General features: G+C 49.4%; 1 protein-coding gene and 1 long non-coding RNA gene across 3 annotated transcripts in view; one reads left to right on the top strand and one right to left on the bottom strand.

The window, feature by feature from the left end:
• The window catches only part of SNX27 (sorting nexin 27), a 40,797-nt gene extending 30,152 nt beyond the window's left edge, over positions 1-10,645 (top strand). For both annotated transcript variants that reach the window (XM_081841053.1, XM_081841052.1), the window contains exons 5-13: positions 970-1,074; positions 3,158-3,236; positions 3,925-4,088; positions 5,795-5,884; positions 6,762-6,911; positions 7,050-7,178; positions 7,416-7,475; positions 9,045-9,107; positions 10,416-10,645. In XM_081841053.1, the coding sequence (XP_081697179.1) occupies positions 970-1,074; positions 3,158-3,236; positions 3,925-4,088; positions 5,795-5,884; positions 6,762-6,911; positions 7,050-7,178; positions 7,416-7,475; positions 9,045-9,107; positions 10,416-10,463 (888 nt within the window). In that variant the 3' untranslated portion in view covers positions 10,464-10,645. The remainder of the gene's footprint in view (positions 1-969; positions 1,075-3,157; positions 3,237-3,924; positions 4,089-5,794; positions 5,885-6,761; positions 6,912-7,049; positions 7,179-7,415; positions 7,476-9,044; positions 9,108-10,415) is intronic.
• LOC309330183 overlaps positions 7,394-25,482 on the bottom strand; it is a 37,846-nt gene continuing 19,757 nt past the window's right edge. The window contains exon 2 of the long non-coding RNA XR_014151353.1: positions 7,394-8,457. This is a non-coding gene — a long non-coding RNA (uncharacterized lncRNA). The remainder of the gene's footprint in view (positions 8,458-25,482) is intronic.

The raw sequence follows: 25,482 nt of genomic DNA, 5'->3' as shown, positions 1-25,482 counted from the left end.
AGTGATGGCTTTTATGAGTTTTAAATCATTTTTTTAGAAGGTTGTATTGAACCTGTTTAAATAAGTCTTAGTTGTATTAGTATCGATCCTTTTGCTGCCCCGGGCTCCTTTGGAGCAAGGTATACTTCTAAAAGTATAAGGGACGCGGGTGGTGCTGTGGGTTAAACCACAGAGCCTAGGACTTGCCAATCAGAAGGTCATGGTTCGAATCCCCGCGACGGGGTGAGCTCCCGTTGCTCGGTCCCTGCTCCTGCCAACCTAGCAGTTCGAAAGCACGTCAAAGTGCAAGTAGATTAATAGGTACCGCTCCGGCAGGAAGGTAAACGGCGTTTCCGTGCGCTGCTCTGGTTCGCCAGAAGCGGCTTAGTCCTGCTGGCCACATGACCCGGAAGCTGTACTCCGGCTCCCTCGGCCAAAGCTCTCCTCCCTCCCCCTAAACGGTCTCAGTCCAGTATATCTGAAGGAGCGTCTCCACCTCCATCGTTCTGCCTGGACACTGAGGTCCAATGCCGAGGGCCTTCTGGCAGTTCCCTCCCTGCGAGAAGCCAAGTTATAGGGAACCAGGCAGAGGGCCTTTTTGGTGGTGGCACCCGCCCTGTGGAACGCCCTCCCACCAGATGTCAAAGAGAACAACAACTACCAGACTTTTAGAAGACATCTGAAGGCAGCCCTGCTTAGGGAAGCTTTTAATGTTTGGTGTATTACTGTATTTTAATCTTTTGTTGGAAGCCGCCCAGAGTGGCTGGGGAAACCCAGCCGGATGGGCGGGGTATAAATAATAAATTACTATTATTATTATTGGCTCCCCTCTCTTTCCCTCTCTCTTTGCGACATCGCTCCTCATAGCTGAAGATCCTTTCCTTACGCCCTGGAAAAACCAGCCTTAAAAACCTGGGACTGGAGCGTGAGAGGCATACTTTAAACAAAAACAATAAATCCTGGCTTTATCTTCCTGCCCTTGTACCCTAGAACTACAACGGCGTGTCAGACGTGGAGCTCAGAGTGGCGCTTCCAGACATCACAACAGTGACCGTCAGGGTCAAAAAGAACAGCACCACGGACCAGGTGTATCAGGTGAGGAGGGCAGGGCGGCATCTAGGGATGTGATTCCTCACTGGCAACAGAGAAAGAAAGAAAGAAAGAAAGAAAGAAAGAAAGAAAGAGGCTCGGATTTCTTTACTCTATGCGCTGTTTTTAAGGAAGACTCTGTAGACTTTGAGAAATGTGAGAAGCTGCCTTATACCGAGCCCAGACTCTTGCTCCATCCAGCTCAGCATTGTCTGCACAGGCAGGCAGCAGCTGTCTCGGGTTTCAGACAGAGGGTATCTCCAGGCTTAACTTCACATTCTGCACGTGACACACTGAGTCGTTTCTGTGGGAAAACTCCACCCTGAGAGACACGAAAAGGGAAGTGTGGGGCACCCTTCGTGGCTGTCTGCACTGGGGTGTGCCATTATGAGTGGCTCTTTGCCTGCCTTCAGTAGCAGAATGAGGCCTTGGCAGGCTCTCCGCGCCAAGCAGAGGAAGCTAGAAGGCCAGGCCATTGTCGCCAGCCTTTCCCACCCCTGCTCAGTTCAGAGCCCCGGCCCTTTCCTCCTCCTCTCACACCTCCCCCACCGCCTTAATATTGGGAATTGAAACTGGCTGAATTGCAAAGAGCTGACCTAACTGTCTCCAAAGCCTGAATCACTTTGCAAGAAGAAGCTGCACTCAGTCCTTGCTCTAAAACAGCCTTTCTCAACCTGTGGGTCCCCAGATGTTGTTGGACTACAACTCCCATGACCCCTAGCTAGCAAGGCCAGAGCTCAGGGATGATGGGAGTTGTAGTCCAACAACATCTGGGGACCCACAGGTTGAGAACCGCTGCTCTAAAATAACAAGCAGATGTGGGGGTTGGGTCAGGCTTCATGCCTCTGGCCTCAGAGTCTGGCTTGAGAATTAGCAGCTCACCCACTTTTCATTATTATTATTATTATTATTATTATTATTATTATTATTATTATTACTGCTACTATTACTGTTGTAACATAAGAACCTTTACAAACAGCCCTAAGGTACAGTGGAACCTATTATGATTATTACTTAGAAACATAGAATCATAGAATCATAGAGTTGGAAGAGACCACAAGGGCCATCGAGTCCAACCCCCTGCCAAGCAGGAAACACCATCAGAGCACTCCTGACATATGGTTGTCAAGCCTCTGCTTAAAGACCTCCAAAGAAGGAGACTCCACCACACTACAACTCGCATCATCCCTAGCTAGCAGGACTAGTGGCCAGGGATGATGGGAATTGTAGTCCCAAAACAGCTGGAGACCCAAAGTTGGGAAACACTGCTCCAAGGTGCCAGGGTGGGCCACAGCATTAAAAGCAAATGAAAACATCTTGGCTAACAGAGTGAGCCCCTGTCTGCATTCAGCCCTGTCACTTGGTCAGCATGACAGAATGTAGAGAATTGACACATATAATGTAATCTACCAGTGTGTGTATATATATAGATAAATACTGACTTGAGAGGGGTTTTTTATTCATGTTTTTATTGTAACATAATGACCTTTACTAACAACCCAAAGGTGCAACAGCAGGGTATTTCATCACACTGTGTCCAAACCATAAGAAATAAAGTCCCACCAGCTGACATAAAAGCGTTCTGAGTCCTCTGTCCTTCTGGAGGTATGCAATTGATGTTATTTCCCCCTGCTATAGCCAAAGTCCATACGTTCGTATATGACACAAAGACAGAGGTAGATTTTCTGAAAGCTTTTCCACTGCTGGGCGGTTGAAATCCCAGCTGCAGCTAACGGCTGTAGACTGACTTGCTTTCACATTATCAGCCCGCGTACTCAGTGGCGACAGTTGTGGGAAGGCCTGAACAGGCGATTTGAGCTATTTGAGCTGTTTATTGATATAATTTGAGATATTTATTGATATGCTTGAGACCAGAATAACGAAACCCAAGGGCACGAAAGATGGAAGAATGTTCTGCAAGTGACAACCCTGCCAGCCGTTCTGTGTGTGTATTAGCATCCCTTGAAGGGATAGTCGTGTGCCCAGAGGCAGCCCTGCTGTGCCTTGCACTGTCCCAGGGATTAACCACTGCCCCCCCCCAGTTTGTCTGATGCTTATTCTTTCTCTTCTCCCTCTTCTTGCCCTCCAGGCTGTTGCTGCCAAAGTTGGGATGGACAGCACAACCGCCAACTACTTTGCCTTGTTTGAAGTGATCAATCACTCATTTGGTGAGGCCTGAAGCCGGGTGGGAGGTTCAGAGTGTGTGGGGTGTGTGTCTGTCTTCTGCATGTTCAGAGATTTCCTTGAGCCCCTTCCCTAGGAGGGAAAAGCTCAAGCAGCAGACAAAATCCAGAAAAAACGAGAAACTGCTAAGTGGGGGGAAATGCATGATACCTTTATAAGATTCTACGCGTTGCGGAGGAAGTACCATGTTTTTCGCTCCATAAGACGCACCTGACCATAAGACGCACCTAGTTTTTGGAGAAGGAAAACAAGAAAAAAAATATTCTGAATCCCAGAAGTCAGAACAGCAAGAGGGAGTGCTGCGCAGCGATCCCTCTTGCTGTTCTGGCTTCTGGGATAGCCGCACAGCCTGCATTTGCTCCATAAGACGCACACACATTTCCCCTTACTTTTTAGGAGGGAAAAAGTGCGTCTTACAGAGTGAAAAATACGGTAAATCAGCTTTTCTCTCTCCCCACAACCCAGAATATTGTAATTCAGGGCCACCCACTGGAATTAGGCAGTGAAATAGTTTAAAAGGATCTGGTTTGAGTTTAGGCATCTTTGTCTATGGGTCCGTGGGCGGAGCGGGGAGTTAAATGAGCACCCTCTGCATATGTGGTACCAATCCTTCACTTCCTCCTCCTCCTCCTCCCCTTCACATTTCTGCATTCCCCCACCACCACCACACAGTGCGGAAGCTGGCGCCCAACGAGTTTCCCCACAAGCTCTACGTGCAGAACTACACCTCGGCTGTGCCAGGGACCTGCCTGACGATCCGGAAGTGGCTCTTCACCACGGAGGAGGAGGTCCTTCTGAACGACAACGACCTGGCGGTCACCTATTTCTTCCACCAGGTGGGCGCCCTCGGGTGGTCTCTGTACTCACACGGTCTTTGTGTATGTGTGTCCGTCCGTCTCCTCGCAGGCTCTTCTTTTTGAAGGCGCCCCCAGATTGCAGAGGGTCTCACGCGCACAGTGCCTGTAGAGACACGAGAGGACCATATGTGACATGTCAGTTGCAATCTTTCCAGGGAGCGGGAGAAGGAGGTAAAAGGCAGCTGGGGTAGCATGAAGTGCTTAAAATTATACATGGCATAGTGACAGTGGGCAGAGAGGTTTTCCTCCCTCTTTCAGAATACAGTCAATACCTCGGGTTACAGACTCTTCAGGTTGCTTTTTTCCAGGTTATGGACGCGCCGAAACCTGGAAGTACCGGAACGGGTTACTTCTGGGTTTTGGCGGTCGCGCATGTGCAGAAGCGCTAAATTGCACTTTGCGCATGCGCAGAAGCGTCGAATCGCAACCCGTGTGTGTGCAGACGCAGCACTGCGGGTTGCGAACCCTGTGGGTTGCGAACGTGCCTCTTGCACGGATCACGTTCGCAACCCGAGCGTCCACTGTACTACAAGTGACTCGCATCTTACACAGGGGTTTATGTCCCTGCTTACTGCGCATATGAGCAAAATTGTGCAAAGCCAGGAACCCCTGGAACCGGGCCCACTCACTGCAAGGGTGCAGGGCTGCTTGCTTGCCTTTGGGGAGGAGGTGGCAGGGCCAGAAGTCCAGCACCTTGCTCACCTGGCTTTGGGAAGGTGGCATGGGGACTCGGGGTGCTGCCATTGCATATTAGTGCAGGTGTTTGTGTGTGTGTGTGTGTGTGTGTGTGTGTGTGTGTAATAAATAAATGCAGAGTGGATTTCCTCCACTCTCCATTTATTTATTTATTACGCCCCACCCCCACAAAGCTGCAATTGCAAACGTAAAATGTAAGTAAATTGCAAGTTACCTGAACTTCGCTTTCTTTACAGGCAGTCAGCAGACCATTAAAACATTCTATAACAATCAGCAGTTACCTTTGATAAAACTAATAACAGTGCAGATTAATAAAGCTGACAGACACAGAATCAAAATGCTAGACTGTATGTCAGGCGGTCGTAGGATGCCTGTTAAAAATACCTTTATATAATAATAATAATAATAGTAATAATTTATTATTTATACCCCACCCATCTGGCTGGGCTTCCCCAGCCACTCTGGGCAGCTTCCAACACAATATTAAAATACAGTAATGCATCAAACTGCCTTCAGATGCCTTCAGATGTTGTCTAGAAGTCTGGTAGTTGTTGTACTCTCTGACATCTGGTGGGAGGGCGTTCCACAGGGCAAGCGCCACCACCGAGAAGGCCCTCTGCCTGGTTCCCTGTAACTTGGCTTCTCGCAGGGAGGAAACCGCCAGAAGGCCCTTGAAGCTGGACCTCAGTGTCCGGGCAGAACGATGGGGGTGGATACGCTCCTTTAGATATACTGGACCAAGGCCGTTTAGGGCTTTAAGCATAAGGACTAGAAACTTGGAAGTCCTAATGACAGGACGTCAGGAGCTGGCGTGGCGTTTGAAGCAAAACACGGAGATCGACAGTGGAGTGGAATGGAGGGTGATCAAAACTGGTCTAGGCACACCCGGGTGATATTGTGGTAGCCGAGCCAAGGAGAAACAAAAAATACTGGCGTTGGCCCTAGTCGAAGAACCAGGCCGGTCTCTGAATGCTTCTTATGTCATCCAGGCTGTTGATGACGTGAAGAAGGGGTACATTAAAGCCGAGGAGAAGTCCTACCAGCTGCAGAAGCTCTGTGAGCAACGGAAGATGGTCATGGTAAGGGAAGGCCCCCTACCCCCCCCCATTCGGAGAAAGGCATTCTGGGATGTGGGCTTTGCTGTTCCTGGGCTGCTGGGCTGTAGCGCCTGGAAGCAGCGAAATGCCTTTCCTATATCGTATGCGGAATTTTGTAACTTGAGTTTTTAAGATCCTTTCCCTCTCCTTTGATTGGTATTTCATGTTTAGAATTGATCACATTGACTGCATCGAGTTAATAAAGTTTTAATCTTGGCGATGGATGGGATTGGATCGGAAATCAAAAGAGCGGCATCATCTGCAAATAAACTGATTTCATGTTGTGCGTTTCATAGCCCTTAATGTCTGAAAACCTCCCTCGCTGCTGTTCCCGGAGGTTCCCTAGTAATGAATAGCCAAGAGCAGCAGTGAGAGAGGACAGCCTCGTTTTGTGCCTTTACCAATTTTAACGTTGGCGTTTTCAAAGACGTTTAGTCTAATGCTGGTTATGCTTTCCTAATATAGTCTAACTTTTTATTGATTTTGATCTATTAAAAGAGAAGGGTAAGTAGGAAGCCGATAAAGGAAAAAGGGGGAGAGAACTGTACACAAAAAATTACTTTTAGATAGGAGAGTTAAAATTGAGTGAAATGAATTACAAGCCGATACGCCGTTAATTATTTTACTGTTCCAGTATTGGATGGGCAGGGTTGGGAAGCATTTTATCGAGGCTTTTAAATCCTCTTAAATGAGCAAATAAATGCGCAAGCGTCACTTTATAATTAACCCTAAGAAGCGGGATGTGGGAGCAGCGCTGACTGTGCTTGATTGGCTGGCCTTTCAGCCAATCAGATTAGAAAGCAGGGAGGGTGCATCATCCTCTATCCCCCCTCACTTCCTGCGGCCTCCTCCCCTGCAGTACCTGAACATGCTGCGGACCTGCGAGGGTTACAACGAGATCATCTTCCCGCACTGCTCCTGCGACTCGCGGCGGAAGGGTCACGTGATCACAGCCATCAGCATCAAGCACTTTAAACTCCATGCCTGCACCGAGGAGGGCCAGCTAGAGGTCAGCCGCCAGGGGTCCCTGGCTGGGGCGGTTGGGGTGGGTCTCCGCAGTGGGGCAAGAGCGGCTGAAAGGCCCCCACACCCATGGAGGTCTTCGTTCCTTCTCGATGACACCTCTGCCCGCTCTCCGCTCTCCCAGAACCAGGTAATAGCCTTCGAATGGGACGAGATGCAGCGATGGGACACCGACGAGGAAGGCATGGCGTTCTGCTTCGAATACGCGCGGGGGGAAAAGAAGCCACGCTGGGTGAAGATCTTCACCCCTTACGTGAGTGTGGGCCGACGGGGGAGACAGCGAGGCATCGGGGAGGCGGCAGGGGCACGGAATATCTAGCGATGCTTTTGGAGCTGCCACCAGGGGGCACCAGCCTCTGACCTTTTGGGGGGAAGAGGCGTCTGGTCGGTTCAGCTGCGGCTGGGATGGCGGAGCCGGATGAGAGGTGCAAACCCTCAGCCCTGAGAGATGGTTGTGTTTTCTCTTTCTCTCTCTCCCACCCCATTGCAGTTTAACTACATGCACGAATGTTTTGAGCGAGTGTTCTGCGAGCTCAAGTGGCGGAAAGAGGTGAGGAGTCCCGTTTGGCGTCATTTATGGTGATGCAAAGCGTGTTTTTGCCTTCCACAAGGAGATATCTTCCCTACGGTTCTCAGTGTGCAAGACTGGCAAAACTTGTCTGCCAGGTTGGGAAAGGGTTTTGCAAAGTGGTTCTGCAGCAGCCACTAAGAGATGCTCCTTTCGCAAGAGGGCAGAGACCCTGTTCATGTCTATCGCTGTCTTGTGCTTGGCTGGTTCCTGCTTGCAGGCTTCCTATTAGAGCAGCGGTTCTCCACTTGTGGGTCCCCAGATATTGTTGGACTACAACTCCCATCATCCCTGAGCTCTGGCCTTGCTAGCTAGGGGTGATGGGAGTTGTACTTCAACAACATCTGGGGACCTACAGGTTGAGAAAGGCTGTACTAGAGCATCTGGTTGGCTATTTTGCGAACAGGATGCTGGACTAGGTGGTCCCTCTTTGGCCTGATCCGGTAGGGCTTGTCTTATGAGTAACATTGTGGAGGGCTCTTGCCTTCATCATCATCATCATCATCAAAATATTTTTTTATTTATATCCTGCCCTTCCCAGTTCAAAAACCAGGCTCAGGGCGGCTAACAACAAATTTAAAACACTTAATTGTAAAAGCAGCATAAAATGCAGTATAAAAACATGAATAACAATAAAAATCCAAAATCAATTTAGGGGAAATAAGCACTGGATAATCCCCAGGGCTAGCTGGCTGAATTGGTCCTACTTGGGCCAGCGAGGAGGCCAGGGGAGAATTAGCTGTGGGGTCTCAGAGCGGATGATCTTCATAAAAGGGGAGGGGGAGGGAAGAGAAGGGAAATAAAAGATCAGGCTGAATTCAAATTAAAAGCTAGGTGGAATAGCTCTGTCTTACAGGCCCAACGGAAGGAGGTTAAATCCTGCAGGGCCCTGGTCTCATGGGACAGAGCATTCCACCAGGTCGGAGCCATCACTGAGAAGGCCCTGGCCCTGGGGGAGGATAGTCTGGCCTCCTTAGGGCCCGGGACCTCTAAGCTATGGTTATTCATGGACCTTAAGGTCCTTTGCGGGGCAGACCAGGAGAGGCAGTCCCGTAATTATGAGGGCCCTAAGCCCCACCTGTGGACTTGCTGGAAGAATCTGTTTCCCCCCCGTGAGAAAGAAGCTGTTGAATTAGAAGAGCCCGTTGGCCTCATCTAGCTTCAGGGCTCTTATGTGGCACGTGCAAGCCAAGAACTGGAAGAGCTGGCATTTTTATTATTGCTGGGAGCCAGTGGAATGCTGCCTCCAAATTCCTGGTTGCCTCCTTAGTCTTCCCACCCCACCTAGTGCACCTCCAGATGTTTCGGACTCCCACAATCCCCTGCTGACCTAGCCATGTGACGTTGGGGCTGGCAGGAACAGTGCAGGTGGTCAAAGCCCATTTGGAGGTGCACCTGGTTTGGGGAAGACAAGCGATCTGTCAAGGTGGACCTCAAGAGGTTTGATTGGAAGGGTGGAGGAAGAGGCGGGGCTGACACCTCTGCTCCTGGAGCTGATTGGCCACCGCTCGCTTCCATACCTCCTCTTAAAACAATCCTGTCCTTTCAAAGGTGGAGGAAGAGGCGACAGACAAGGATAACAAGAACTGCAGTAAAGACAACATGTGCAGCAAGGTAAGGGGATGAGGACCCTCCCAAGCCCCCAGTTTTCTAGCGCAAGTGCAGGATAAGAGCTCTGCTTCTTTTCCGTGTTGTGCGGAACGTGTTTGAGGTTGGGAAGAGCTAACCCCACTCTCTGGTCTGCTTCAAAGAGGCGCCCCGTTTCAAACTGGGCCGAGACGTCTTCCAAGACTTGATCTGGCTCAAAACAGCAGTTTCTGAGTGTTGCTAATAATATTAATAGGGACACGGGTGGCGCTGTGGTCTAAACCACAGAGCCTAGGGCTTGCTGATCAGAAGGTCGGCGGTTCGAATCCCCGCGACGCGGTGAGCTCCCGTTGCTCGGTCCCTGCTCCTGCCAACCTAGCAGTTTGAAAGCACGTCAAAGTGCAAGTAGATCAGTAGGTCTGGTGGGAAGGTAAACGGCGTTTCCGTGCGCTGCTCTGGTTCGCCAGAAGCGGCTTAGTTCTGCTGGCCACATGACCCGGAAGCTGTACGCCGGCTCCCTCGGCCAGTAAAGCGAGGTGAGCGCCGCAACCCCAGAGTCGGTCACGACTGGACCTAATAGTCAGGGGTCCCTTTACCTTTAATATTATTAATAAAGTTAAGCCTGCAGCTTACTGCGGGAGTTCGTTCCATTCTGGGGATTGCGCCTAAGGCCAAAACTGCAAACAGCCAAAGCAGGTTGGGTTCATTGGTGGGTGGGGTTGCCAAAGTCATTTCCCCCAGAACCCTGCTCTCTTTCCGCCCCCCTTTATTTATATATTTCCTGCCATACATGTCAAGCTGAATGCGCACGAGTTTCACGTGCATACATTGTGGGCTTAGCATAATAATAATTTGCAGTTGAAGTGGTAATTGGCGTGGCGCAGTGGTCAAGGATTTGGGAATCCCAACATCATCTGTGCACCACGGGTGGTCCTCCCCCAATCCCTGCTTTGAAAGTGCTCTTCTGAGCATGCCCAGTATCACTCTTCCTGCTTGAAATCTTGGGATTTGTAGTTTCTTTGCCTGGGGAAACTGACTTTCCATCACTCTAGGGCAAGGCGGTGTGTGCTTGAGCCCAAGGACCTTGGGTCTGCTGGCTGTCCGGCCAGCCAACCTCCTTTTATTAACTTTTGCCTCCTGCTGTTCCCCCGCCACTGAAGGTGCCCATGAAAGCCCCTTCCGAGGATTTTGTCAGCGTTCACCAGGAATGCTTTCGCAACCCTGGCAGCATTTAAGGCAGATTTTGTGGGGAGGGTCTGTGTCCGTAGATCACTTTTTCCATTGCTTCTCTTGGTATCTCAGCCGTCGTTCTCTCTCTTTTGGTCTCCCTTCCAGAACATCTTTCAGATGATGCGGACACAGCACAGAGACATTACGACTTAGCCTCGCGGCCGCCATGGACAAAAACAGACAACCACACACAGACACACACACACAGACGGACAAACCGAGAAGCAAAACGTATTATCCCTTTCCCCGCCCCTCCTTCCTGAAAATTAACACTTTTAAAAACGAAAAAGAGAGAGGGGAAAATGGTTTATTGTATTAAAGCCCTTAAAACTAAATATTAATAATACCATTTGTGAATTTCATGTTAAATCAACTGGGGGTGGGGGGGGCAGGCAGAGATCCAGCCAAGCTGTTGGAAGCAGGAAGGGTGGGAAGCGAGGGAGGTGGGAGCGGGGAATCCCGTTTCTTACCACCGAAAATTATGGGGGGGGGTCTTCTCCCCCCCATAGTTTGCCCCCCTTCCTGTTGTTCAAAGATGGACTCTGCTGGGGGTTTTTTTCCTGTTCTTTCCTTTTCCTTTTTTTTTTTAAACAAACTGGATATAGAAATGTACATCCATTTGCACTGTTTGGACATATATATGTATGTATGTAAAAAAAAAAAATTATATATACAAACTATCACACACGTATATACATATATATATAATTTCATCTCGGCGGCCATTTAACTTTTAGAACGCTTACACTTCTACACGGAGTTTTCCTTCCTCCGGAATTTGTCATGGTGGTGCTTCTTTTTCCTCTTGTAAAAAATAAATAAATCTGGAACCAGGAAGAGAGGGGGCGGGAATGGAAAACAGCATTAAAGGAGCTTCCTTTGCTCTCATTCATAGGAATTAACTGGAGCCGAAACAAATTTCAAATGCCATCATCGTCCAATCCCACATTCTGAAACCATGAAAGAAGTTTGAATTTCAATGCTTGAAGCCCCGTTTAAATGTGTGTGTGTAAGAGAGAGAATTTCTTCCCCCTGTTTTTGTGGCTGCGTTTTGGGATGTCGGCAGGGGAAGTGGGGGGAAGTCTCTGGACAAAGCATTTCAGGAAAAACACTTTTGGTTCCAACTGGATTGAAACATCCAAGTTGCGTTTGTAATTCTGGAATTTCAGCTTGAAGATTTTGTTGGGGTTTATTTGTGGGGGGCGGTGTTTAAATTTAATAATTGCATCTGGGTGCCTTGGATATTCCGGGCTTATAACACCTACTCCCTCTGTCACCCCCCACCCTTGTGGCATTTGAGATTTTGTCAGTGTCACTGTCATGCATTTAAAATTGAGCAAAGAGGGGCTGGATGAGAAGAGGAGGTGAAAGAAAATTCCACCCTCCCTCCTTACAAGATTAGAAGCCACCATCATGGAAACATGGTTGTTGCTTGAACTGCTATCCAGCACAGCCATGATCGGCAGCTGGAGAGTTCTGCCCTATTCCCCTCCCAGAACTACAATTTCCAGGGTGTTTTAACAGTCAGTCCCTCTTCCCAAGGCACTGCGGAAATCGCTGCTTCCCAGGATTCTTTGGGAGGGGGAACCGTGACTGTTTAAAGCATAGCTGTCAACGTTTCCCTTTTTCAAAGGGAAATTCCCTTATTCCGAATAGGATTCTTCGCAAGAAGAGGGGAAAGTTGACAGCTTTGGTTTAAAGTGGTATCATAGCGCTTTGAATGTGTGGTGCAAATGTGGCCAAGGCGAGGAGAAGCCGTGTCTTTCCCACCCCCTTTCTTTCAAAGCATTTGTGGCTCCAGATTTCCTGCAAGGAGGCGTACCAAGAGTGGTGGAGCTGGGTCAATTGCAGGCCAGTTTCCAGCCTCCAAAACAACATGGGAGATGATGGCCGAGCAAGCTGGAGTGGTGGCCCGTTCTCAGCCAGGCTTCCAGAGCAGGGAAAGCAGGGTGGTGTGTGTGCATTTGCCCAGTGTCTGGAGAAGTCTGGTCCTATGGTCACAGCTTTGAGGAGCATACTGTAGGCAGAGGAGCTACCCGTATTTTTTGCTCCATAAGACACACCTGACCATAAGACGCATCTAGTTTTTAGAGGAGGAAAGGAGGAAAGCCCCGTTTTTTGAGGATCAGCTCATAGTTGTGCAGCTTCTTTTGCAAAGGGGGAAAGCCCTGTTTTTTTAAGGATCAGCTCACAGTTGTGCAACTTCTTTAGGAAAGGAAAGGGAGCCGTTTTTACATCTTCCAGACAGATACCTGACCATAAGACACAACTAGTTTTTAGAGGAGGAAAGGAGGAAAGCTCCCTTTTTTAGGGGGATCAGCTCATAGTTGTACAACTTCTTTAGGCAAGGAAAGAGAGCCGTTTTTACAGTTTCCAGACAGATAATCTAATCAGCCAATCACATGTCGCTGTGGAAACAAATAGCCTCCATCTGCAGAACATTCAACAATGAAGGCCTGGGCAAGGGGCCGTGGCCGGAAAGGGAGCCAGCGATTGACCACACATCCGCTCCATAAGACGCACAGACATTTCCCCTTACTTTTTAGGAGGGAAAAAGTGCATCTTATGGAGCGAAAAATACGGTAAATCATTTGCCTACGTGTTAGAAGTAGGGGCTGCAGTTGGGCTTAATGGAAAAGTAGGGTGGGAGATCATGCCCAAGCAGGTGTTGACTTCACTGCCCCTGGACATACACTTGGATGCTTTTCCGAGGCTTTCCCCACAAGTTCAAGAGTCAACACCTGACTTGAGAGTGTAAGAAAAGCCCTTCAGAGCAGGGCTAAAGGCCCATCGAGCCCTGTATCTCGCTCTCCCACTGTGGCCAGCCAGGAGCAGCAGGGCAAGAAATCCTTAGTTGTAGTTTCCAAGTCACCTTCAAAGGTAGCCCCACATAGAGCGCATTGCAGTAGTCCAAGCAGGAGATAACTAGAGCATGCACCACTCTGGCGAGACAGTCCGCGGGCAGGGAGGGTCTCATCCTGCATACCAGATGGAGCTGGGAGACAGCTGCCCTGGACACAGAATTGGCCTGCGCCTCCATGGACATCTGTGAGTCCAGAGAGTAGGAAGCTACAGTGTATCTGCCAGGGAAGGATCTTTGCTCAAAGAGTGAGCATGTCAAAGGTCTCAGGTTCCATCCTCAACATCTCCAGATACGACTGGAAGAGATCCCTGCCTGAAACCCTGCAGAGCTGGTTGTTGTGGATGTCAGCATCGCCCTTGAGCCAGTGTACCAACTGGACTCATGCACTTCAGCCCTGACTGGGCTGGGCGAGCTGGGTAGCACTCCCAGAGACTACCTTCTGCACAGGAAACAGGTCAAAGTTCTGTGGACTCACAGCTTACAGTTGTGAGCACCGGATTCACTTCCACAAGAAGACAGTCGTTGCACAGCAGAGTATAGCAGAGTCTAGCAGTGTATAAACGACTCGGAGAGCAGCTCTGTAGAATATCTTCTTTTATTCTATAACTACTATAATACAAAACTATATACAGAGCTAAATAGGTCTAAGCATAAATGAATGCTGCACTGAGTGTCTGCAGCTGCTCTTAGCAGCAACCTTATCTCTACACACGATCTCTAACACTCAGTCTCTCTCTCTCTTTCCGACACACTGACTGACTTGGTGCTGGAGCTGAATAAATAGAAAGCAGAACACTGCTCCTCCTCTCTGGAGAATCAGCAGACTCATCAGGAGATTCTTGGATATGGGAGGGGTGAAATCTCCTCAGTGGACAGTCCTGAGCTACATTGTCCAGTGGCCTGTCTTGCTCTAAGGCAGCATCTTACATCCTTGCTTAAACTTGCCTTACTCAGAACCATGAGGACTGGAATGGTGTTCTGTTTCAAGGGCAAAGGCCGCAGCTCATATGGGAGAGCGGCCAGAAGGTCCCTGGTCTCCTTCCTGGTAGAGCTGAGAACGTCCTTTACCTGAAACTTGGAGGATCTCTGCAAGTCAGTGTGGGCTTTGCTGAGCTGGAGGGACCCCAATGGTTTGCCTTCCTTGGTTGCTAAGGCAGCAGCCTCAAGCTGTGACCTGGAGGAAACTGGGCAGGGAGGTGAAATTGTAGCCTTATTGGACTTTACCAATTGGTAGGGTGAGCGTTGCTCCTGGATGGGAGGAAGGAAGTCAAATGACACCGAGGGTTGGTTCAGAGAAAGAGTTTATTCTGCTCTCCGGATAGCAGAAGGCACTTGCGTGGTCCGCAAGTCCAAAGAAATGAGAAATTTCATGCAGTATATATATCCTCTAGGCACCCTCTCCCCACTTCCCCAGGAATCCAGCCACATCAGCTTATACATGCAGGTTGACATCACAGGTGTTCCTGCTCCGGTACTTTTAACCATAAAAGGTTGTTCCTCTTCCTGTACTCTTGACCATATAAGGGTATTCCTGTTCCGGCACTCTTATCTTGGGGTAAAAAGGTCACCAACTCTCCTGGCGCTGTTCCCGGACTAGGTCTATGTGTCAGAGTGTGGTCAGGATGTAAGATAAGACCCAGACGTGCCATCCCTGCTCCACTGGAACAGTCAAGGCCATACATTGCCGTCATGGACTGATAAAGGAGAGCGCTTTGTTTATACAGATGGGTTCCTGTTATGCATTTGCTCAACAGCACAAGTTAATGCATTTTAGAAATGCTCCCTTGCAGAAGGAAAAATGCGGATTTTGGGGCCCGTTCCAGACTGACTACACAGTCAGGTTTTTAGATTTGGGAAACCCATTCCTTCAAAATGACCCCCTCTAATGCCTCAAACATCTATGGGGTGTCTCTTCCTTCAGGCTTGAAGCAGAGTTTGGCTCCAACTTTTTCAGGGTGCAGACTGCAGCTGAAGGGAATCCTCCCATGTAGAATAAGAATTGCCTCCAAACTGTTGGCCCCGTAGGGTGGCCAGCGCTGGCAATGGGAAGATTGTGAGAAAGATCTTGTCTCTCTCTCTGTCTCTCTCTCTCTCCAGGTCTTAAGGTAAGGCTTCATCTGTGTTTGAGGCTAGGATTCCCTCCTGGGGCGGGCAGTGTGCCATGTGCCTTCTGAGCTGGCGCAGAGCGCTTTCCCTGGCCGAGTGACTCCAGGCAGCCTCTGTTCCCCTCTCTTTGTAGAAGAAGTTCAAACATGGAAGTCACGCAGAACTCTCTAGCCAGTCAACTTATTTCCTCAACTTATCGCATCATTCCAGGCAAGGTGGGCCTCACCTCTGCTTTTCAGTGGTTCCTCCTCTTCAAGAGAGTGCTTTCAGGAGCTGGTTCAAACCTGAGTAGCTGCAGGCACCAGCCGCAGCCAGAGAAGCGTTAGAAAGAAATTGAGTTCATCTTGTTTGCCGGAGCTTCAGGAAGTTCAAACTTCTTCTTTTTTTTTTTGTTTTTGGGGAGAGGGCATGTGAGTTTTCCAGGGGATTTTCCAGCTGGGGATTTCTGGTGGCCTGAAACATCCCTAGAGGAGCAGAAAGGAGTATTTATAATGGCTGATAAAATGGAACTATTGAGTGAATGTGCCTATTCCTGCATTGTCGGGGGCTGTGGAGACTTCTATTAACAACCCTGACCTTGGGTATGGGGAACCTCTGGCCCTCCAGGAGCCTCCGAGCCACAGCTCCCGTGACTGACCATGCAGAGGTTCAGCCAATGTTCCCCATCCCTCTCTTAACTTCTCAAACGTGTATCTCCCAAGACACAGTTATTACACGGAGGTTTGTTACAGTCTATTATGCATTCAGTTTATCAGTCGCACAACACAGAAGGGGTCTCTGAGCAGATTGCAAAATGTTTAAAACATGATGCGTGACATGAAATCGGGGAGTGAGGAGAGCAGTGCGTCGCAGTAGCTAGAGGTTGTCCTCTTGAGGAATTTGAAACAATCACATGTTCATTCAGAATCCAATTGAAGCTAGCTTAATTTGACAAAACCGAACTTGATCCGGTGATGTCAGCTTCTCAAAGTCTCGAGAGAGGCATCAACACCTCTGGCAACCCCCTCCTTGCCGCTTAGTGCCCCCTTCCAAAGCCACCCCACCATTCACTTTGGGAACCTCTAACAGTTGAAAACCTTATTCCACCCAGTGATCACAGGGTTGCAACAGGGGCATTTTCAACTTCCTCAAATGTCATAAAGATGGAGACAGATACATCGCACTGGGGGGACATTGTGCAACCAGGGGACCACCACCCAGAAGGCCCTGCCATGGGTCAGTGCCAACAAGGCATCACTGCTGTTATAAGCAGATATTTCTCCTCTCCATAGAAGTCCCTGCAATGTGCTCTTACATCTTCAACTTGATTCGCAGCAGTTTTGACCTTGGTTTTAAAACGTTGGCGTTTACCTTCGTTGATGTGGCTGTGGTTCTGATGTTGCTCTTTCCGGTAAGAACTTGCAGGAGAATTTGGGGCAGAGCCCCGTCAGGGTACCCAACTTGGCCTCGTCCGGGTGCTGTTGAACTCCCATCATCACCATCCTTGACCATCGGCCTTGCTGGCTGCAACTGGGAGCTGGACTCCGGGGACGTCCAGAGGGCGACCATGTTTGCTGCTCCTGCATTAGGGAGAAAAGTTTTTGGCGTGATGGTCTCAGCCCTGGGAATCGCCCCCTTTTGCCTGCCAGAGCAACTCGGGAGTCTTAGCAAAGGTCCATTGGCCACCAGGAAGCCCACGCTTGGGGTGTGAAAGCCCAGTGGGCCTGCTCCACCACTTGGCATTAGGAGGTAGACTGCCTCTGACACTGGAGGTTCTGTAACCGTTATGACCAGTTGTTACCAACACGCCTCCCCATTTAAAGCCATCTAAATTAGTGGCGCGCTCCGCACTTTATGGCCGCAGATTCACCAACACCTTGCAGGGTGTTGGTGTGTGAGAGGAAGGGGCCAGCGAGTTGTGTAGCCTTGCGCACATTCTGAAATCCAGAACCTTGCCACCTGCCGGCAGCTGGTCCCCACCCAGCCCAGAAACACGGCAGTAGGAGAACCATGAGGAATCCTGGGAGCGACTCGCAAGTAAAATGGAAAGGAGACAGTGTGCTGAGAGGTGAGAGTTTATGCTCTGAGCACAGATTCGTTCCTGGGCAAAGCTTCAACCCTCTGGGCCCTTGACAGCAAGAACCCAGAACTCATCAAAACCCAAGTGGCAAAGCTTGGACTGGGCTGCTTTAGGTGGCGGTGGGAGCTGTGTGATTGCTCTTCTAAAGAACATTACAATGAAACTTCCTGTATGTGGAAATCTAGCATGCAAGGCTGAAGCCTAGCTGTCTCCTTGACATGCTAGAATCCTCTGTTAGGGAATAATAAAAAAAACCCCCTATAAATCAGAGTAACTCGAGAGCCCCAAATAGACTGCCAAGTCGCCTTCTCCCTTTGCGCCCTGAATATAAGCTTGGTCGTTTCTTTGCAATTGGAAGATGTTATTTATTTTTATTTTTAGCTATGCACAGACCAGTTTTGCGGAAAAGCAAATATCTGTGGCCCCCAGGGGAAAGAACAGCCTGCCTCTCAATTCTCCTGAATTTATGAGCTGCATCACTTGAAAGTAGAACTCCGGTCCTTTGCCCTAGGCAAGATTCCCCCCCCCTCCCTCACTAATCGGCTCTCTGGCAATCCAGATTAAATCCGTCAAGTGCGTGGAAACATGAATGCCTTCCATATGCATTGCACCTGTTTTTCTCTTGCTTCTCACGCTCCACTCCTCCCTGACTTTCCCTCCTGCTTTGCAAGCGACATGTAGGTGTTTTTTTTTTTTTTAAAAAAAGGCATCCCTTCTGGCTTCCTTTAACGCATCTTCATTTTCTGAGCTGGTGACTTCTCTTCCTTTTTTTTTTTTTTTAAGGCATTACTCACAAAGCCATCCCTGGCGGCAACTCCAACGCGCCATGTAAGCTAAGCAGGAATTTATTTCCCCCCCTAAATGGGTCAGGGTGTTTGTGTTTTTGTACAACAGCTCGGTGCATTCCTAATTTGAATATTCAGGAGCTACATTTTCTTTTTTTTTTTGATGGAGAGGCTATTCTTAGCATCCGTAACAGGATAAAGCTCCCAAGCAGCCGTGAGGCTATGCCGGGTGATGTCAAAAGCAAATGTTTGTGGGGTACGTGTCGGCAACTGGCTGCTTCCAATTGGGGGCACAGTTTGGCCCCTGTGTTGCATCTGGGACCTGCATGGCCTTCGTGGGCTCGTGCCAAAGCCAGGAACAGCATCCTTAAGGAGAATTCGTTGGCTTATTGGTGCCTTTCTGGGATGCGGGTGGCGCTGTGGGTTAAACCACAGAGCCTAGGACTTGCCGATCAGAAGGTGGGCGGTTCGAATCCCTGTGACGGGGTGAGCTCCTGTTGCTCGGTCTCTGCTCCTGCCAACCTACCAGTTCGAAAGCACATCAAAGTGCAAGTAGATAAATAGGTACCACTCTGGCGGGAAGGTAAACGGCATTTCTGTGTGCTGCTCTGTTTCGCCAGAAGTGGCTTAGTCATGCTGGCCACATGACCTGGAAGCTATACGCCGGCTCCCTTGGCCAGTAAAGCGAGATGAGCGCCGCAACCCCAGAGTCGGCCACGACTGGACCTAACGGTCAGGGGTCCCTTTACCTTTTTTTACTGCAATTCCGTACTTAAGGAGTGGGGAACCTGAGGGCTGAATGTGGCCCTTCAGCTGTTTCCACCCGGCCCTCGGAGCTTTCATGAGTCTACGCCCCCCACCAGCCTTGCATTCATTGCTCCACCCACTTTTGGCCCCGCCCACACCTGACATGTGACCCCCCAGAAGAGTCACAAGAAGTCCGAACATCAGACTTCGCCAACCCCTGCTCCACCGAAGTAATTGGGGCTTGCTTCTGAGTCAGCCTGCCTCATCCTGCATTGCACACAACTTTTAAAAATTGAGTTTTAATAGGCAGGGGGTCTCCACTTTGTGCTGAAAGATCTCCAGCAAGGCAACACGAACCCTACAACTGCTTTTTGAACAAAGAAAAGCCTTTGGTTCCATTATCCTTGCAGTTCCCCGGGAGCATTCCATGCGTTACGTAACACAGGTTTCTAACACCTTTTGGGCATGAGAGAGAGAAAGAGAAAAAGCCTCTGAAAGTGACTGTTGTCGAACGCAAGAGCCTCAAGTTTTGGACAAATACCTAGATCACACACCCCCCCCTGAACAAAACACTAGAATGGCCAGAGTCCGTCACTATGCTTTAGCTAAGCCAGCATGTTGTTGTTTAGTCGTTTAGTCATGTCCACCTCTTCATGACCCCCTGGACGATCTCCCAGGTTAATCATTGCACCACACTCCCTCTGCTTTAAGGGAGCGGTGGGGGAACCTCAAATGCAGCCCCAAAGCATCAATTCTTTGGCGATCAGCCTTCTTTATGGTCCAGCTCTCACTTCCATACATCACTACTGGGAAAAGCAGAGCTTTTACTATATGGACCTTTGTTGGCAAGGCCAGCATGGTGCCCTGTTTTGCAGCTTGCCTTGTGCGCGCTCAGGGGTCCTGAGGTTAGATGCCCCCCCACAAAACCTGCTGGTGATTCTTGCCGCCATAGCTTCTGACATTTAATCAGGTGTTGGGCATTTTAACGCTTTCCCCCGAGCTTGAGGACTAGCACCTTATATTCAAAGGAAAAAGAAAAGCCCTGAGGTAGTCAGAACACCAAATTCTATGCCCAATTGCAGATTCAGTCATCTTGCACTCGCCCTGTGCCGCAAAAAGAGGATATCGGGCCAAGTAAATTAACCCTCTGCAAGGACCAAATGGAGAAACCGTTCTTTTTTTAGTAGCCTGACTCCCCCAGGCACAGACTCTTCAAACGGCTTTCTTCAGACTGCTTAACCTGTCAGCGAGAAGGAGGAAGCCAACAGTGGCGTATTAAGAGCATATTTCAGATTCTGGACTGCCAAAGCCTCTTCCCAACAGCTGTCAGTCTTTCTACACTCAGGGGCTGGGGGGGGGGGATGTCCTTCGGGGAGCAGAGCAGCCGCCTTTGCATGCAGAAAGAGTCCCAGGTTCATTCCCGACACCTTTTAAAAAGTACCATAGTTTTCACCCTATAGGACGCACTTTTCCCCCTCCAAAAATGAAGGGGAAATGGGGTCCTATGGGGTGAATGCAGGCTTTTGCTGAAGCCTGGAGAGCGAGAGGCGTAGGTGTGCACCGACCCCTCTCACCCCCACTTTAAATCCTGAACAGCTGCTGCCAGTCAGTGCAGACAGCACTGAGTCAGATGAACCAGTGGCCTGACTCTGCATAAGGCAGCTTCCTATATACCTGGAATTAGCCTAAACATCTGCCCCTGCTCCTCCCTGATGCTGCTTCTTAAAACAACAACAACAACAACTTTATTTATACCCCGCACTCCCCAGCCAGAGCCGGGCTCAGGGCAGCTAACACCCATAAAATCACAGTAAAAACATAAACAAAACACAGAAAAAACAGGAAAAAAAGGAGAAAAAGAGGGGGGGGGAGAAGGCAAAAAAAAAATACAGTTTAAAATGCGATTGTATTTTTTTGTTGCACTTTCAGGATGTGGAGGAGAAAACAGATTCTTTTTGTGGGGGTGGGGGTGGGGGTGGGGAAGCAAAGGGTAAAAAAAAGGAAAACACAAAATCGTTCTCCACTTTCCTGCAGTGTTTCATACTTCATTTTCTTTAGAGCTAACCACTCTTAAAATTTTGTTCGGTAAAAGTCAATTAGTGTAACTAATTGTAACATACTCTTTTGAATAAATAGATTCATTGATGAAATGTCTAAGCTTTCAGCTGGTCTTTTCTCGGGGCGGGGGCGCGGTGTGAAATTTATACTGGAGACACGTTTCTTAAACGAGTCTGTACATACTCAGAGTTTGCATTAAAACAAAAACACATCTTGTTGCAAGAGCACCTAGATCCTGCAACAGCTATAGCAGACGAAGGGAACCTCACGCCCAGAGGCGAAATGCAGCCCCCAGGACCTTTATATCTGGTCCTTGGAACCCTGTCCAGGCCACAAACCCTCCTGATAGATTCTGGCAATGCCTCCTGCTTGTTTGCTGGAGGATGGAGGGGTGTGGGTGTATTGAAACCACCCTCCAGCCCAACAACAACAACAACAACAACAACAACAATTTATTATTTATACCCTGCCCATCTGGCTGGGCTTCCCCAGCCACTCTGGGCGGCTTCCAACAGAATATTAAAATACAGGGACGTGGGTGGCACTGTGGGTTAAACCACAGAGCCTAGGGCTTGCCGATCAGAAGGTCGGCTGTTCGAATCCCCGTGACGGGGTGAGCTCCCGTTGCTCGGTCCCAGCTCCTGCCCACCTAGCAGTTCGAAAGAACGTCAAAGTGCAAGTAGATAAATAGGTACCGCTCCGGCGGGAAGGTAAACAGCGTTTCCGTGCACTGCTCTGGTTTGCCAGAAGCGGCTTAGTCCTGCTGGCCACATGACTGTACGCCGGCTCCCTCGGCCAGTAAAACAAGATGAGCGCCGCAACCCCAGAGTCGGCCACGACTGGACCTAATAGTCAGGGGTCCCTTTACATTTACCTTTACCTCCCCAAGTCCTAGCCTGATGCTCTTAACCACTACACCCCCCTGGCTCTCTTACTTGGGAGTTGTAAGCATGACCATTTCAAAGGCTTGAGATCTAGAAACCTGCTCAGTGCACCTCCCTGGAAACCTGGCCTCTTCAAAGTGGATGTGGGATTCTTGGGGAGCCAGATTCTGCTCCAAGACCCATTGCTGCCTTTGCCAGGAATGGCGTTTAGACTGCCTGCTCTGCTGGTGGCAAGATTTTTGCAAGCAGAACCACCTTCCCAGCTTTCCAAAAGCATCCTTTCTTTGGTGGCGCGATGGGGAGGCGTGGGAGAGATTATTTAGGGTGTCAGAACTCCCCGGGCTGCTTACAGATAGTCACCAAACGGAAATAAATTTCCCTTCCTCTCTCTAGAGATTTAGCGGCGCCACGGACGACTCCGACAGCTTTCAGCTACGACTATGTGGGTCAAATCAATAAATGTTCCCTAGGGGGAAATAGGTGGAAGAAAAGAGGAAGAATCTCTGCTAAATGCAGCCTGGGGTTGAAAAAAGAAGCAGCTTTGGAAGGAGGTGAAAACAAAAAGGCTTTTTAAGTATTTATGATCCTAGTACTGATGGCATCTTTTCTCAAGATGCAGGTTCCAGTGTTTTAAAGAGCCCGGCGGGGCTTGGAGCAATTCACCAACATCCCAGGGAGATTTCAAGGCCAGCGAGGAAAGATACTTGTTTGTTTATTTATTACCTTTTCTTCCAAGGAGCTCAAGGTGGTGAGTCTTGTTGTTGTTAGAATCATAGAATCATAGAATCATAGAATCCTTGAGTTGGAAGAGACCACAAGGGCCATCGAGTCCAACCCCCTGCCAAGCAGGAAACACCATCAGAGCACTCCTGACATATGGTTGTCAAGCCTCTGCTTAAAGACCTCCAAAGAAGGAGACTCCACCACACTCCTTGGCAGCAAATTCCACTGTCGAACAGCTCTTACTGTCTGGAAGTTCTTCCTAATGTTTAGGTGGAATCTTCTTTCTTGTAGTTTGGAACTATTGCTCCGTGTCCGCTTCTCTGGAGCAGCAGAAAACAACCTTTCTCCCTCCTCTATGTGACATCCTTTTATATATTTGAACATGGCTATCATATCACCCCTTAACCTCCTCTTCTCCAGGCTAAACATGCCCAGCTCCCTTAGCCGTTCCTCATAAGGCATCGTTTCCAGGCCTTGGACCATTTTGGTTGCCCTCCTCTGGACACGTTGTTGTTTAGTCATTTACTCGTGTCCGCCTCTTCATGACCCCCTGGACGAGAGCACGCCAGGCACTCCTGTCTTCCACTGCTTCCTGCAGTTTGATCAAACTCATGCTGGTAGCTTCGAGAACACTATCCAACCATCTCGTCCTCTGTCGTCCCCTTCTCCTTGCGCCCTCCATCTTTCCCAACATCAGGGTCTTTTCCAGGGAGTCTTCTCTTCTCATGAGGTAGCTAAAGTCTTGGAGCCTCAGCTTCAGGATCTGTCCTTCCAGTGAGCACTCAGGGCTGATTTCCTTCAGAAAGGATCGGTTTGATCTTCTTGCAGTCCATGGGACTCTCAAGGGTCTCCTCCAGCACCATAACTCAAAAGCATCAATTCTTTGGCGATCAGCCTTCTTGATGGTCCAGCTCTCACTTCCAGACATCACGACTGGGAAAACCAGAGCTTTAACTATACGGACCTTTGTTGGCAAGGTGGTATCTCTGCTTTTTAAGATGCTGCTGGTGAGTCTTGTTCTCCCTATTTTATCCTCCCAACAACCCTGTGAGGTAGGTTAGACTGAGAAGAGGTCACTGGCCCAAGGCTGCCCAGTGAGTTTTATACCCGAGTGAGGAGTCAGACCCAGATCTCCCAGGTTAATCATTGCACCACACTCCCTCTGCTTTAAGGGAGCGGTGGGGGAACCTCAAATGCAGCCCCTTGGCCCTCTTTCTCTGGCCCTCAGAACCTTCCCCAGGCCCCACCCCTCTCTGGTCCTGCTCTGCATCCTCTTGGCTGGGCTGCATCCCTGATGATGATGATGATGATGACGACGACGACAATAATAATAATAATAATAATAATAATAATAATAATAATAATAATATTTATACCCCACCCATCTGACTGGGCTCCCCCAGCCACTCTGGGCGGCTTCCAACAAAATATTAAAATACAGTAATGCTTCAAACATTAAAAGCTTCCCTAAACAGGGCTGCCTTCAGATGTCTTCTAAGCATCAGATAGTTGTTTATTTCCTTGACATCTGGTGGGAGGGTGTTCCACAGGGCAGATGCCACCACCGAGAAGGCCCTCTGCCTGGCTCCCTGTAACTTGGTTTCTCGTAATGAGGGAACCACCAGAAGGCCCTCGGAGCTGGACCTCAGCGTCCAGGCTGAACGATGGGGGTGGAGACGCTCCTTCAGGGATACTGGACTGAGGCCGTTTAGGGCTTTAAAGGTCAGCACCAACACTTTGAATTGTGCTCATGCCTGGATGGGGGATAGAGGGTTGTGTGTCTGTGCAAAGGTAAAAAGTTACCTTCATTGCTCTTCCCACTTTTCCTCTGCCCCCCCCCGACATGTGGCCCTTAAAACATTACCTGAAAGGAAATGGGGCCTTCAGGTTGGAACAATCTCCTGGTTCCTTGCCGAACCGGTTGCTGAGCAAGGACCAAGCCGGTCACATCCTAACAATCATCACTGGCGAAGCACAGATCACGCAGCTACCTCCTTTCAACTTTTTAATTTTTATCTTTTCCTCATTCTCCTCCTGCCCGCCCGCTGCAGGCTGCCAAGTTTCGGATGGCAAAATAAAGCCTGAGTCCTCATCTCTCCCCATTCCCAGCTTTGGGAAAAAGGAGACCTTTCTCTTCTTTTTGCTTACATGGGCATTTATATCGCGCACACCCCTCGCCCTCGTGCCAAGAGCCTGATTTCAATTAGAGCTTTGGCCCTGCTGGTTTTTGCAGTGGCGGCGGCAGCGGCACGATTTATGGCTCCCACCGCATTACAGGGCCTGGAGGTGGACCTAGATGCTGCAGAGCGGAGCTGCAACAGTGTGGCCAAGTAGAGATGCGGATGCTGCAGTTTGGGAGGCGAGATGGGGCCGGACCCTGGCAGGGCGAGGAGACGAGATCGGGACCATTGCTGCGAATGGTATACCAGGTGTGCATCTTCCTTTCCAAAAATGGAGCAAAGAGGGTGTGCGAGGGAGCGTGTGTCTAAACTAGCCCATGCCATGAAAGTAAATTTGATATTCATGTCTCCGACCCTTCCGCAGGAGAATTGACCGTGTTGTTCAGCAGCACACATCTGTTTCTCAACGGCCTGGCAGGCTAGGAAACCGTCCAGAGCAGCAAGGAAGCGCAACAGACTCTTTTCAGACTTCAGGATTCCCCAACACGGTGCCCTTGTGGTCTTCCCCTGGTGTCCTGAAAGCCTTTGAGATGCCCGCCTGCAACTCACTGCTTCCTTGGGCTGGAGGTTAAGAGGGTGATTGAAAGGAAAAACTCCAGCAGCATTGAAGAATAACAAAAGGGTGTTTATTGCTAGCAATAAAGGCTCAGTGGGATTACTCCCCAAAAGCTCAGCAAAGCCCCCAAAGGGTGGGGCCTCCTTAATATACATAAAGGTAAAGGGACCCCTGACTGTTAGGTCCAGTTGTGGCCGACTCTGGGGTTGTG

The sequence above is a fragment of the Podarcis erhardii genome (assembly GCF_964252035.2).
Source record: "Podarcis erhardii genome assembly, chromosome: 15".
In the NCBI taxonomy this organism is placed as follows: domain Eukaryota; kingdom Metazoa; phylum Chordata; class Lepidosauria; order Squamata; family Lacertidae; genus Podarcis; species Podarcis erhardii.
This window is presented reverse-complemented; position numbering and strand designations above follow the sequence as displayed.